General features: G+C 36.1%; 1 protein-coding gene across 1 annotated transcript; it reads left to right on the top strand.

Annotated features, from left to right (window-relative positions):
- Window positions 1–41: 41 nt before the first annotated feature.
- Window positions 42–12,957, top strand: bmp5 (bone morphogenetic protein 5). Its single transcript, XM_028007247.1, has 7 exons — window positions 42–2,910; window positions 5,863–6,055; window positions 9,890–10,038; window positions 10,362–10,559; window positions 12,168–12,244; window positions 12,387–12,497; window positions 12,581–12,957. The coding sequence occupies exons 1-7, from the start codon at window positions 2,406–2,408 to the stop codon at window positions 12,728–12,730; spliced, it is 1,383 nt and encodes a 460-aa protein (XP_027863048.1). The 5' UTR covers window positions 42–2,405; the 3' UTR covers window positions 12,731–12,957.
- Window positions 12,958–14,937: the final 1,980 nt, after the last annotated feature.

The raw sequence follows: 14,937 nt of genomic DNA, 5'->3' as shown, positions 1-14,937 counted from the left end.
CCCATACACAAATATATGTGAATTTTAAAGCATAAAAAGATGAAGTATTAACAAACAAGCTAAAAACAAAATGATTGCCATCTAATGTTTCCACTTAAAACCCTTAAGTCAGAAAACTGGACGAACTCAACTGCCAAAGGTGCATTTGGAGTTGTTGACTATGGTGTCTTATATTCACACTCCCAGAAGTTTTTGCAACTTGTCGGGTTACAACCACAAACGTTAAAGCATGTTATTAGGATCATATGTACCAACACAAAAAGATGTATGATTGTGATGTGGAAGTACAATGATGCAAGGTTTTAAGTTTTTTTTCATCAAGTGAAAAAGAAAGGATACTATTACTTTTTGCTGCGGTTATAGCTGCAGGTATTTTGTGTGTCTACCATGTAGAGACTTAGAGTTCTGCTAATTCTATGCTATAGCTGTGCATCCGTGAATATCAGTTTTTTCCATGACATTTTTCCAAAACTACTTTTTTTGCTACATGCAAAGAAAGACTTTATGGTTTTTCCATAAACCATAAAGTCTGACCACAGTGTGTGTTTGTTTAGTCTGTGTTCAGCCACACACTAACCATTTTGCAAGTGGGGTCTTTAGGATGTTTTCCTTTGCCCTACATAATTTGTGCAAACAGAAAATGGGACTTCTTCTAGAATAGAATAGAATAGAAGTCTTCACATCCAGGCCTCAGTAGGTGATGTCCTGCAACTTTCAGATGTGTCACTACTTCAACACACCTGAGTCAAATTATGAGATCATTAGCAAGAGTCTGGAGAACTTGGCTGCATACTGAGGAGGTGATTCAGTCATTAGATTTAGGATCTCATGGTCACAGGACTTACTGAACCTCAAGGCCTGGATTTGAAGACCTCTGGAATGGAATAGTCTTTTCTATCCAATAGAGAGAAATTTCAGGTGTTGCAGCAACAAGTTAAGGTAAGAATGAGCATGCATATTCCCTAAGAAGTAACAAGTCATGATATTTTTAAACAATTACTTTCTTTTTGGCACTCTTCCATGAAGACCAGATTAATGGAGCCCAAGATTCCACTAATTTGTAGTAACCGTGATTTATTTTATGGGTTTCAGGTTAAAGGGGAATGAATGCACATGCATAATATTCTTTTCAGATTTTCAGTTGTATAATAAATAAAAAATTGGTTATGGTTTTTCTCCTGCTTCACAGTTTTCTGTAACTTGTGTTGATGTTTCAAACAAGATCACTCTTTCTAATGTGGGGAACGGGTGAGTATTTTTTTAAGGGATATGAATACTTTTGTTAGGCAGCTGAACTATAGTGGAGGCTGCAGACTTGATGACGGTATTTTAGCTTCCACTAGATGTCAGTGCAGGGTAACAACTCAGTGAGAAATGAAATTAAACGTTTTCTCCATGTGAAAGCTTTATTTGTGTCTAACTCTAATGTCGCTTTGTGATTTTCCTCGTGATTGCTTGTTTGATTAGGCCAACCAGAATGCATTTTCTGCATGCTTTTTGTTGCAAATACTTTTCATTGCAATAAATATTTAAAGCTCAGTGTAACCGTTAGATTAATAGTTTGTCAAATTAATTAACTCTTATTACGTTTTGTGCCATGGGTATACAACTACAAAACACTTAATTTGACTTCCTCTACTTTTAAAGTACTTACAGTAGGATCAAAAGCATTAAATGCAGCTGGAGCGCTCACCTATAAACACCCTGACTTCAATAAGTTGAGGTGATTAAAAGACTCTGTCATTACTCTTTCACTCGTTAAGACTGGGCTCTCAGATTTCAAGTGTCTCCATTTACAATCCGAAGCCGCCACATTCATCATGGGACCCGGCTGAAGTTTTACTGCGACCGCTAGAGGAGGATGCGAAAACAAGAACAGAGTGTGGGATGGACCCAAAGGGCAACTATAGCCCCAGTTAGTGCACATTCTCCTGAAATAAATATATATATTATATACGAGCCGGGGCATGACTGGAGTGTTCCTCTGTTTTTATTTTTGACACAGTTCACCACATTTCATCCACTTGGAAACGTATAATCCCTCGACATCCTGGGCGTACCTACCTTTTTTTTTTCATGTCAGAGGAGTAAGGTGAGGGACGGGGTCACCGCTTCATAAATACTCGGAGAATCTGGATAGACCTTGGAGGAGTAAACGGGCCTACTGCCAGACAAAGTTCTCACACAGGACAGGAGTACCGATTTTTCCTGCAGACTTTGTACCAAAACAGACTCCTGTCTTACTACCGTGAAACTTGTGGCTCCTCTATTTTTATGGAAAGTTTATGAATCCGTATTTGTAGACTTTTAAAGAAATTTTTTTCTTGTTTTTTTTTTTTTTTTTTTTGTTCCCTCATAGATTGCAATGTAGTTCATCCTCATCTCTAAGAGAGCAATTTGCCAGGATGACAGCGCTTTGTACTCCTCTGGGCCGCGCACTTTTCGCACTTGCTTGGAGCAGTCTGAGTTTTCTTTCCTGCGCTCAATGCGCTCTCACTGACAACCATGTGCACTCCAGCTTTATTTACAGGAGGTTGCGCAATCACGAGCGCAGGGAGATCCAGAGAGAGATCCTTTCCATCCTGGGTTTGCCTCACCGTCCGAGGCCCTTCTCTCCCGGAAAACAGGCGTCCTCCGCACCGCTCTTCATGCTCGACCTATACAACGCCATGGCCGTTGAGGAGGAGGAAGGGGTGGCGGTGTTAAACCGGAGCGTAGGGAAGAGCTTCAGTGCCAAAGCTCAAGGGTACTCCAAGAAAAGTTACTACAACCCGCAGCACGCCGGCTACTCCCGTGTGCCGCAGCCCTACAGAGCGGCCCCTCTGCTGGGGCACAGTCCTTCACTAACCACGGCGCACGACACCAATTTCCTCAATGATGCTGATTTGGTTATGAGCTTTGTCAATTTAGGTGAGTGTCTGACTGGCCCGTGCAGTAACGAATCAATTTAAAAAGTTAACAATGACTAACAAAAAATAGGAAACTTTCAACCATGCTCAGATAACAGACGCAGTTCGTTTTTAGTTTCAATTTGAATTATCTTTTCATTTTTCATACGCTCTTGAAGAATTTAAATTATTTCAGATTTTCAAATGAAAATTCTCCTATCCACATTTACTAATGTGTACGAAAAATTGTGGTACATATTTTTTGTTGGAAATCCCGCTGTGTGTCTGCCAATATAAGCTGTTGCATAAACGGCTTAATTGAAAACAGGTCACATAAATCACTTATAAAATAGAATCTTCCCTTCTCCTTCACTCATTCATTTTAATGTAAAATTCAAACACCATTTAAATTTAAGCCTTGGTGGTTGATTTTTTTAAAAATCTTTTTAGTTTGACATCATACATTCTAACATTTCAGTTTGATTTGTGCACCTTTCAATGAAAACAGCAGTTGATTTGTATAATGACTGTATTTGTTCGGTAGCTGCAACTCTGAACCCAGTGGTTCAGAGCAGCTTATCAGATGACTGTCTGACCTTGAGAAAATTGATCTCAATTATTTCCTGTTGTTAAAAGAGAGAGATCACGGTGATATTGATGGATGCCTGCTTGTGAGGTTCTTACATTGTTACAGAGTACTAAAACCATTTGGCAAATTTGTTTGTCTGTCGCCCTGTAAGGATAATTCAAGCACATGGTGAATTACTCAGAAGGTCAGAGCAGATACTATTTTTAAAAATCCCTGGAAATATAAACTTCTTGCGGTGTAACATAGTACTGGCATCTCAGGGTAGAAAATTATATTTTACAGAAAACAGAGCAAAAAATGTCAAAAAAGTGAATGTGAGCAGCATTGCCTGAAACAATAATTCCTCACCTTGGTCTGAGGCCATCTGTTTCCACTTACTACTCTACCCGGGCATGTACGCTGTCAGCCTTGAAAGTTCTGCTCTCATTCTGGGAGATTTTCAGTAACGTTCTCAAAGAGGCTCTTGTATTTATTACAGTATGCTGAAGACAGCGGCGGTCCTCAACTGTTTTAAAAAAAACGTTTAGGTTCTCTTTTCATGCAATTAATACTGTAATGAGCCATGAGTCCGTATGCAATTCTCAATGATTGTATTAACAAAAAAATAGTACACAGTGATCTAATCAATTTAATTTAATATTGATAAACAACTCATGCTAAAATTATTTTAAAATATTGGTTATTATGACTACATATAATATTTATGCAACATTTATCTATTTTTATGTTATTAAATAAACTTAAGTAAAAAATATGTCCTAAACACCCATTAAATTTAATAGCGGCTTACAATGCTTATTGTGCAGGATATATTTTCTTGCCATTCTTTGCATATTAGTGTAAGACAGTATGTCTATAAAGCTGATTATATCAGGTTATCTGCTGCAATAGCTAGCCTGCAGTAGGCAGCTGAACAGATGTGCTGCTTTAAGCTTAACAACTTTAGTTTGTAAACATTTCCTAAGGTGATAGGTGGCACTTTGTGATTTCTAAACAATGACTACCCCAGTTTTTCCATCCATCCATTTTCTAACACCTTTGTCCCTAGTGGGGTCAGGAAGGTGCTGGTGCTGATCTCCTACCCCAGATTTTATTGACAGGAAAAATCTCCACTAAGCCAAATTTGTCTTTCTTGTAAGTGAGGGAAAGTGCAGTTGCATTCTGCAGCTAGCTGATTAGCAGTGCACAGCAACAGTTAGAAGGACAGCACTGCATTGCATTATGTGCAGTATAGTCCAATCAAATTCTAGCTTATACAGTACTTTCCAGAGCATATTAAAGTATTTTAAACTGTAGGATGGTATTAAGGAGAACTTTGGCAATTGTAACATTTTAAATAATTGGAATACCTTTACTATTAACTAGAACATGCCTAACTATGTTAATTAATTTATTATAATTGAATAGCATTCTTAAAGAGGATTGAAGAGTTGATCCAATTGTCTGTTCTGGTGACTTTACTTAATCAGCAGTTTGCATGCAACTTAGTCTTAGCATGGAGAGAACTTATTGAAGCTTTAGCCATTCAAAGTTAAAAGCTCTTTCCTCTCAGTGGCACTTCTGCTTCAGATTACAGCCTGTGGCTAATTTGATAGAAGTCACTCAGTGGTTTAAAGTCAAGCCTGACCTTTGACTTGGTTGTGCTAAGTAACCACAGGTGCTCTCTCTTGATAAAACATCAGGAAAACACCCCACATGATATCACCACCAATCTCAGGACGTCCGCTGACCTCAGCTGCATTCCTCCTTGCTGTGCTAGTTATGGATGTGAGACAGTTGAGGTCACTCTCTAGCTACTTGTTATCTTTCATGCTGTTGCTCAGGTTTTATTGTGTTAGTAAAAATAATTCAAAATCCTTCTCAACAAGGGCTATTTCATTTTATTTCCAATTCACAAACGACTCCTTGGGGAATTGTTAGTGGAGGTGAGTTTCAGGTCAGAAATGAGGTCAGAGCAGACACTCGCATGGGCTCTGAAGAGTCCTGTCTGTTCTTTTCTTTCTGCTTGGCAGCAGCGGAAAGTGTCTTTAATTGAAATCAGCCTGTTTTTCTTAACTGACAGCCCATTCATCATGGCTGGAGAATGCAGTAAGGCACACAGTAGAGGGCCTGTCTGGGAACTGCTACCTGTATTCAGTTGACTGATTTAATGAACTGGAAAGTGCTTTTGTTGGTACTCAAAATGTTTGGGTTGGATCTTGAATGTAAAAGAAGATGTGATAAATATTCTTTTTTTTTTCCTCGTCTGCAATTCATGCTGGCTTTTTCTGTCATGCAACACAAGAAGCAGTTCAGGAGGTGAACTCATATTTTCTGTTGAGATTTACTTGGCAGTAATACAGAAGTTCATCGTAAAATGTTTTTTTTTTTTTTTTCTTTTCCCAGTGGAGAAAGATAAAGATTTTTCTCACCAAAGAAGACACTACAAGGAGTTCCGTTTTGACCTGACTCAGATCCCAGATGGAGAGGCAGTGACCGCAGCAGAATTTAGGATCTATAAAGACCGCAGTCACGCTCGCTACAACAACATCACTCTGAAGGTTTCCATTTATCAAGTTATCAAAGAATATCATAACAAGTAAGTTTAAATCGGTCAAAACACTCACATTAATTTCACTTTCAAATAGAAACATAAAAACTTTTGTTTTCTGCCGCTTCATTGATTTACTGTGAAGAATTTTGTATGCAGCTTTTATCTACGAGTACACCTTACACCCATTAGTATAGTAAACTTTTAAATTGTTATCATATATATCATGAAATTTAAATCGAAAAGCCATTTCTGTCATGTAATTGTAGTTGTATCCCATGAACTTCAACTGTATGAGAGGAATAATCCTCCAAATCTGCAAAATGCATTTTTGACAAAAATATTTTTGTTGAGACCATAAACATCTTATGTATCTTTTATGGTACACTAAAAAGAGAGATATCATGAGACTTCCATAATATTGGCACCTAATAGCTTCTTATTGTTTTTTCTTATTTTTTTCAACACTACCAAAGAAAAGAAATGGCACTTTTGCCTACAATTGTTTTTTTTTTTTTTTTGTGAGCCTAAGTTAGTTTTGACAGTAAAACATTTCAAATTCAGAAGTTTAAATAAGTGTTCTTAGTATTTAATATTTCAAACATTCAACTTGCATTGAATGTTCTGGGTGTCCATCTATGAGTTTCTGTCATTAATGGAATTCTGTCTCATTGACAGAAATGATGTAACAGGTTGTTCAGACACACCTTTTCAAATCTGACAAGAAAATTTGACTACAAAGTCTGAGATCAGGCTTTGTGATGGCCACACCAAAACACTGACTTTGGTGTCCTTAAGCCACTTAGTAATTTATTTGGTGACATAAAAATTGGACCTATGCCAAAGGAGTCAAATGAAAATGGAGTCAGATATTTTTTTTTGGCAATGCTGAAGATTGCAGAGTGGAGATGATAGTAGGAGTTCACCCTATGACCATTGGGTTGCTAGTCTGAACCCCCATTCTTCCTATCTCTGTCATTGTGTCCAGGCTAGACACTTGCATTGCCATTGATGGTGGGCAAACTGCCCCAGGGCAGCTGTGGCTGCAGTGTAGCTTACCACCATCAGCACGAGAATCTGTGAATGAATGGGTAAATGACTGAATGTAGTGTAAAGCGCTTTGAAGTCCTCTGGATTACATAAAGTGCCATACATGTATAGGCCACTTAATATTCATCATGTCTATGAGTGAATTTTCAGCCCCTAGGCAAATAAGATTTGTTATAACCTACCATCTTATGATCTTAATTCAGCATCTTCACAAGATCTTTGGGTTTTACTTGGAGTAGATATGCACTCTTCTCGCATAAACAAGGTCATATCTGGGATATAAACCAACTTCCTCTGCAATGTTATTATGGCTGGATATTATCATGGTGTTTATAGTTTGAAATAATTGCTCATTTGATGAATGTGAAACCTTCTACTATCTGGAAATTGTACCTGAGGAGGATCCAGACTTGTGCAGATCTACTCTTCTCTTCCCTTTATCTTGCCTGATAAATGTTTATTGGCAGTTAGCAAATAGAAATCATTTAAGTAATCTTAAGCGATTGAAACATTTGTTTTGTGTTTGTTTGTGTGTGTAGTTTAATATTTAATTTCAGCTGTATCTTTTTGTTTTTGTTTTGATTGCAAAGACCTGATTCAGTATTATTTCACATTTAAGAGGCAGATAATTCCTCAGCTGTTGTCGTTTCCACCAACAACAAGCATCTTTTTATCAGAAACTCTAGTCTCCTTCAAAGGCGCTGTCTGCTTTTATAAATATAGTTTGTGGATAAAGTGAACCCCATTAGCAAGTCGAGCACTTGTGTATAGATTGGAAAGTTTGTCACTTGTCACTCAACTTGTGTTGCCTACCGAGCTGGCTGTTTCCCAAATCAAAGCATTAGGTACCACACTTAGGGGTCAGAGGGTTTCTCATGGGTGAGCCCATGGTCAGTGTTTTGCCCACCACCTGCCTGTCTTAAGAATATTCCGTAAGTTTAAAGTATGACATTGCTGAATACACAGGGGTGTGCTTAACAGTGGCCCCACATTTGCTTTCCAAAATGTGTGTGAGTGATTCAAGGGGAGATATGGCCCTCCAGGGAGTTGAAAAGGTCTGAGTCAATGGACTCTGCCATCTTAAAGGTGAAGGGGGTTGAGTTCATGTTTTTACACATGTTTTCAACAAGAAATTTTGATTAGTGTTCACAAGCAGGAGTGAGACTTTACTGATGCTTGTATAACTTAATTTCTCTTCATTTCATTGTGAAGCTAATGTTTGTTTAATCTAATATCTTTCATTCAAGTAAGTAAAAGTTTCAGTCACCACTAGAATGATAACCTACAATGGCATTGAGCAAACTTGCTTCTAAGCTGAACAATTGTGAAGCTGAATTTTTCTTTAAACTTGTTTCCAGAGTGCATTAGTTCATAAGATACAATTCTGATAATGCAGGAATTGATGTTGCTGTGCAAAGAGAGGTTTGCGTTTTGCAGCATCAGTGAGGTATTTAAATTAATGCGAAAACAAGAAGAACAGAAATATAGCTAACTACCACAAAATAAATTGCTATTTTCTGCGATATGTCAATTCATATTTGCAGCTTATCTGCATAAGATTTTTTTGTTTTCTGCTCTTTCACACAAGTGGTGTGAAATTACCTTTGCTCCCAAAATAAATAATTAATAACCATTTATGGTGGGAAGGCTTGAATAAGTATTTTATATACAATCACTTAGCATAGAGTTAATGTTGGTTTTTAAAAATGGGAATCGTCTATCGTAATATCAGTCTTTGGTTAAAAGATATACAAAAACTACAGAGAATGAAAAGTGTTCTCAAGATGCTGTATAGTGCATCTCCAATATTGTTTATTTAAAGATTGTAGAGGGAGCAAAGCTTACACACTCACTGACATCACTGCCATCTTGCTGAATCACCCAAGCCACTATTCTCATAAAAATTTGGACAAAATACAGAAAGGAGCCTACATTTAAGATGACAACACCTTTATAGTCTGTCAAATCAAAGTAACTAATGTCACTCATCTTTGCGGATCAAACATCGTCCACAAATCTTTCTAAATTTTGCTTCTGAACTCAATTGATGGCAAACAAAACCAAATTAGAAGTTCAGCTTAGTAAATGGGGAAGTATTTTTGGCAACGCTAAGTGTCATCACGTTATATTTGTTTCCACCACCACAGTTTTTCTTATTTGATCAGTGCTTCTAACCATTCAAAAAGGAATAAGAAAAAATGTTTCCTCATAAATATGGTCATTCGATCAGTAAATGTTCACTGTAACAGTTCAAATTACGAAACAAAGTAAACTTGTTTTTTTTTTTTGTTTGTTTTTTGCCCCTTATAGAGGAAGTTCAACACTTAGTGCCTCAAAAGAATTAATCTAGAGTTTTATTTCACCTTTGAAAAACATATGACTAGTTCCAAACCAATTGAGACCACATGGAGAACCTCTAATGTCTCCAACCAACTCCGTGAAACCACAAAAAACTAACAGCTGCTGCCTTATCCGATCTGCCACTTGAAAGGAATTGAACAAAAACTGTAGAAGTTTTGCTTAATTATAATTTCTCAAAGAGAATGGATGATTGTTGCCTTCTGTTAAGCTCATGGTAAAATACACAAAAGCTAAAGTACATGATTCATTGTCCTAAAAATGTTTTGTTCATCAAATGGCTTTAGTATTGGCACAGATCTTACCTTATAAGTGCAATTTGTCACAGCACGCAACTTTTCAACAATAGCTGCATGTGTTTCAGTATAGTTCTCACTGGCAGGTCTTTGAAAAGACATGCTTAAAAAGCAAAATTTTTAAGCACTTTTTTTATACGTTAAAAAATATGGTTATTTTGCTCTTTTGTACTTCCAGAGATGCGGAGACATTTTTGCTCGACTCCAAAAAGGTGCAGGCGTCTAACGGGGGCTGGCTTGTTTTTGATATAACAGCCACCAGTAACCATTGGGTGATAAACCCACAGCAAAATTTTGGTCTTCAGCTCTGTGTGGAAATGATGGATGGTAAGCAAAGCTAATTCTGCTTTTCACAATATTTTTGGGATCATTCTATAAAAAAAAATATCTTTACATAATCCAGAGATTTGTTTTGGGCTGCAGAAAAAGTTTGAGTTTCATTTTTTGATTTATTCTACATGTCAACATTTTATATTAAACAAAAATATAACAAAAGAAAGTATCATTAGACCTCTGAGAAATAGACATAAATAGAAAATCACCACAGACTCATCAAATGTTTTAGGCATTATTACAGGCTTAAAATAAAAGAAATAATGAAGTGTCCCATTTATTTTAAATGGTTTTTATGTATTATTTGTTTTGTAAAGGAAGGAGCATCAACACAAAATCTGCTGGAATCATCGGGAGGAACGGGCCTCAGTCCAAACAGCCATTTGTCGTTGCTTTCTTTAAGGCCAGTGGAGTACTGCTCCGCTCTGTGAGAGCTGCTGGCGGAAAGAAAAAGAACCACAATCGCAATAAATCAACTAATCAACAAGAATCATCAAGGATGCCAAAACCTGGAGGTGTGCAGTGAGCATGCATTTATGATGATAAAACATTTTTAATGATTTCTTTATCATATAAAATAATTGATAATTGTGATTAAAAATGTGTAAAAAGCTTTAAAATAAATGTATATTACATCAAAAAAACCATTGTTTCACCCCAAAATGTTATCCTGGAAAGCAAATGGCCACTAATTTCAGCACATTTATTTAGTTTGAGAGAAAAATGCCAGAGTAAGAACATTCAGCAAAATTCACTATGCCACTATTGGCATTGTCAAAATTAATTTGAAAATGCACACATTATCAAAGTATTTGTTCAATGTATGCTTTAATTTGATCATAGTACCTTTAAGAAGAAATCTATTACTAGTTTCAATATAATTAGAAGCAACCCTCAACTGTATATATATATGTATATACAACTACCGGGAGCTACGTAAAATATCTGGAAGTGTGACAAAATGATTTGATGAGAACCAATCTTTATCTAATTGCATAGAAATATAGAAGGTAAAAAAAAATCCAAATCAGAGTACCAAATCATCAATATACTACACATATGTAGGGAATAATTATAGATGACCTCTCTCAAAGATACAAGAGTTTATTATAAGAATTCCAACTTACAGTCAAATACTTTATTCAACAAACTCGCTATGCTAGTAATACTCAAGCAAACTAGTGGATTGAGGAAAAGATTAAACTATCACTACTAAAGGTAAAAATAGAAAAACAATGACTTTTAACAGTCCAGACTATAGTTAGATTAAGTTGCAACACGTATGGCATGCATTATATGGAACTGGCTCTTAAAATTCAATGTTTTACTGCATCAGGAAGGGGCACATTACTTTTCAGTGATCTTGTTTGAGTGCCCCCAAATGTTCAAGTAATTATTACATGAATTAATAAAAAAAAGTAAGTCAAGTTGCCTTTAACTGGAACCGTGTGGAGTTTCGCCATGCTGAGTTGAGTAAATCTTAGGGTGTCTGCACATGGTTTCATGACCTAATCGTGTTAGTAATGTAACGTTTTGGGGTGGCCATCGTAAAGTTCTGATCTCAGATCCATAGAAAATTCACTGGCAGAGCTGAAGGTTCTTTCTGAGCATGGCGGCCTAAACAACTGACTCAGTTTCTGCCCTATCTGGAAGAATGAGACACATTTCTGGGAAACTCATAGAAAGTTCATATAGTTTAAAAGGTGATTCTTCCAAATAATAAGGAAATGCATGTACACTTCTGAATTTGAAGTAAGTAAAAACCATTGTTCTGGCATTTTGCAAATGGGTCTAATTTTGGATATTGTAGCTTACCCAACACAAAAAACATTTTACTGATTTGACAGACTGTTGAGAAAAGGGTTATACGTCTCCTTAAAAAGTGAGGGTAAATTTCTGGTTTTAATTACATGTGCAGTATATCTGTGAGGCTCAGATCGCATGTATTCGACATGAGATGAATTTATGTATGTTACAAGAAAATGCATATAGAAAGGCGATCCTGAAGCTGTATTTGCATGATACAGAGTTTATACCAATGTGACTGACAGTTATAGTGATTAGTATATGATGCATTATTTCACTAATTGTACTACTTCTGTGTTGATCTTTTTTTCCCTTAGACTATAACACAAGTGAACAAAAGCAGGCCTGCAAAAAGCATGAGCTCTATGTCAGCTTTCGAGATTTGGGGTGGCAGGTAAGACACAAAGATTTCAAATCTCTTGTAAAACAATATTGACACAGTTACCACATGGTGGTCACATTAAATCATATGAATATGGAAAAGCGAATCCAGGCTATAAACTAGAGAAGCTAACTGTTGTACTTTTTTTGCCAAGGATTGGATCATTGCACCGGAGGGCTATGCTGCTTTTTATTGTGACGGCGAATGCTCTTTTCCACTTAATGCTCAAATGAATGCAACAAATCATGCTATTGTGCAAACCCTGGTAAGTGCTGTTTAAAATGCATTGTACATGTGCTTAGCCTTACAATATTCTTGCCATTAAAAAATCATACTTCTTATTTATAGGTTCATTTAATGTTTCCTGATAACGTGCCAAAGCCCTGCTGTGCCCCAACCAAGCTCAACGCAATATCAGTGCTGTACTTTGATGACAGCTCTAATGTTATTCTGAAAAAATACAGAAATATGGTTGTCAGATCATGTGGGTGTCATTAGTTTTGACGCAGTTTAATTTTTGGAGCCTGAAATGGAAATTGCTGGAAAGCACATTTGCTGCAGGTGTGATTTGATGTACAGTATTATGTATATAAGGTTTTCTTGGTTAATTTATTTCCCTTTAAAAGAATAGCACTGAATACTGTAATATTTAAGTGATTAGTACAAAATGATTTGAATTTATGTTCATAATCTTTTCCCTTCTGTGTCCTCTGGCATATATATATATATATATATATATATATATATATATATATATATACATATATATTTTTTCTGTACATCTTCTATGATCAAACACTTCACTGGAGTCATTGTGACATCTTTGCCTTTTTCATTTAAGTTGTGAAATTGTGCTGTAAACTATTTAATACAAAAATTCACTTTTGTGGTAAATTCTGTGACAGATGGTTGTTGTTTTGGATCATTAATACATTCCTAAACATACAAATTGGTGTTAACGATATAAATTTCCTTAGCAAGGGTTTGAGCTCTGTGTGAGACCTTGTCAGTGTTTTTAAAAATGTGTCATTTCAAGTCTGACTTATTTCACCAAAAGTGCCACATAAATAGTTCTTTTTTTGTTTAAATCAAATATGTATATAGTTAAAATTTTAAATACAAGAGCTTTACCATCTATGTTATTTCAGTTTCTGCTCATGTAATATTCCACATCTAAACACTGTCATTTTTCTGTGAACATCCTCATTTCAACAACCATCTTAGTGCCACACTAACTTTATTTTGTGTTTAGAAAGCATCAGGTAATGATATAATGTTTTGTATGTTTAATAAATATTCCATTAGAAAAAATTTTTCCTTTCGCTCATTGTCTCCACAGCTTTTCTTACTCACATTATCAACCTAAACTTGATAAACATTTGCAAATGTAACCCTGAAAGAAAAGTCTTCTACACTGTATACTCCTCTACCAGATGTCATTTGTCCAGACCTTTTCAAACTCATCTTGTACGCCTTGTACTCTTTTGGGAGCTCTCTCACTGTTGTGCACTCTGTTGCTGGACTACCGTCTCAGATTTATAAATGTTTAACAAGCATGATATAAACTGCTGACATGTTCTTGCAGAGCGGTAAACCTAGTTGTAGTAGTTAAAAAAAATGTGATCTTAGTGACTATACTATGATTACCTTTAAGCCTTAAGGTTAAATGACTTTATTGGGACTTTATATGATGGGCTAACACAAAGTTGTCAATAGCTGATATGGAAGGAAAAAGATTCATGGTTTTTAAAGTCTAAAACAAATACAAATCCAAAGTATGGCATAGATTGACTAAATACTACTTGCTGCATTTTTTTAACTTCAGGCTTTTGGGGGTATTTCTTTACAAGCTTTCTAGATTCATTCAGATTTGTTGCGGACAGTCAGTGAACAAAAATTTGGAAGTCTTGTTACAGATTCCCAACTGTAGAACTAGACTTTTTCTCTAAAAAAGAAATATGATGGGATCTAAACTAATCACTTCATATTTACTCAAGTCTCAAGATTTTTACAGCTTTTCCAAGATTGTAATATATTTAGCTTCATCCGTTTTGACATAAACCCTAGCCTTTTGTCCATGCATAAAAAACTCCTTCGCACAACACAGATCCACCTTTGCTGTTTATCTCTGCAGTGCAAACTGAGTTAAAACAGGTTATTGACTCCTATGGTTGAGTGTTTCATTTTAGGTTGGATGAAAGGACATGTCTTAACAGGTGTGCACTTGTGCCAAAAACACATTCATCATTACTCATTCAGAATTTTTGTAAAGTTCAATGTGCACTACCACTTTAATGCATATCGGAAAAGTGTATATTTTATATTTTTCAGCCTTTTTAAAGCTTAAACTAACCTGGAGTGGGGGTTATTGCAGTTTCCTTTCTTTCAGAATCAGCATAACTTCCAGAAAAATGGGCCAAGGGATTGAATTGCTTCCAAGGGAGTATTCTGATTACTTAGGGACTTCCAATGATCCTGGAAATGTAGAGATTAGCTGAAGGTTTAATATTTATTTACACATCTGTGCTGACCTTCACTGAACACAGTATATGTACTGTCAATTTTTTTTTCCTTCGCACTTCACCCTAGTTTTCTTTTTTTTTCTCCAGCATGGCAGAACATTGAGTAACTGTATTTCACTTAATTAAAAGCAGTGGCTGACATGCCCAGATGTTATGTAGGCTCCATCTAAAAGAAGTGTTGAC

This window comes from Xiphophorus couchianus, chromosome 22, assembly GCF_001444195.1.
Source record: "Xiphophorus couchianus chromosome 22, X_couchianus-1.0, whole genome shotgun sequence".
Taxonomy (NCBI): domain Eukaryota; kingdom Metazoa; phylum Chordata; class Actinopteri; order Cyprinodontiformes; family Poeciliidae; genus Xiphophorus; species Xiphophorus couchianus.
This window is presented reverse-complemented; position numbering and strand designations above follow the sequence as displayed.

Bases quoted from the DNA above. Each gene is read 5' to 3' on its own strand.
- bmp5 (XM_028007247.1), top strand. From the start codon at position 2,406: ATGACAGCGCTTTGTACTCCTCTGGGCCGCGCACTTTTCGCACTTGCT. The intron at 10,039-10,361 runs GTAAGCAAAGCT...TGTTTTGTAAAG, and splicing joins CTGTGTGGAAATGATGGATG to GAAGGAGCATCAACACAAAA. The intron at 10,560-12,167 runs GTGTGCAGTGAG...TTTTTCCCTTAG, and splicing joins AAGGATGCCAAAACCTGGAG to ACTATAACACAAGTGAACAA.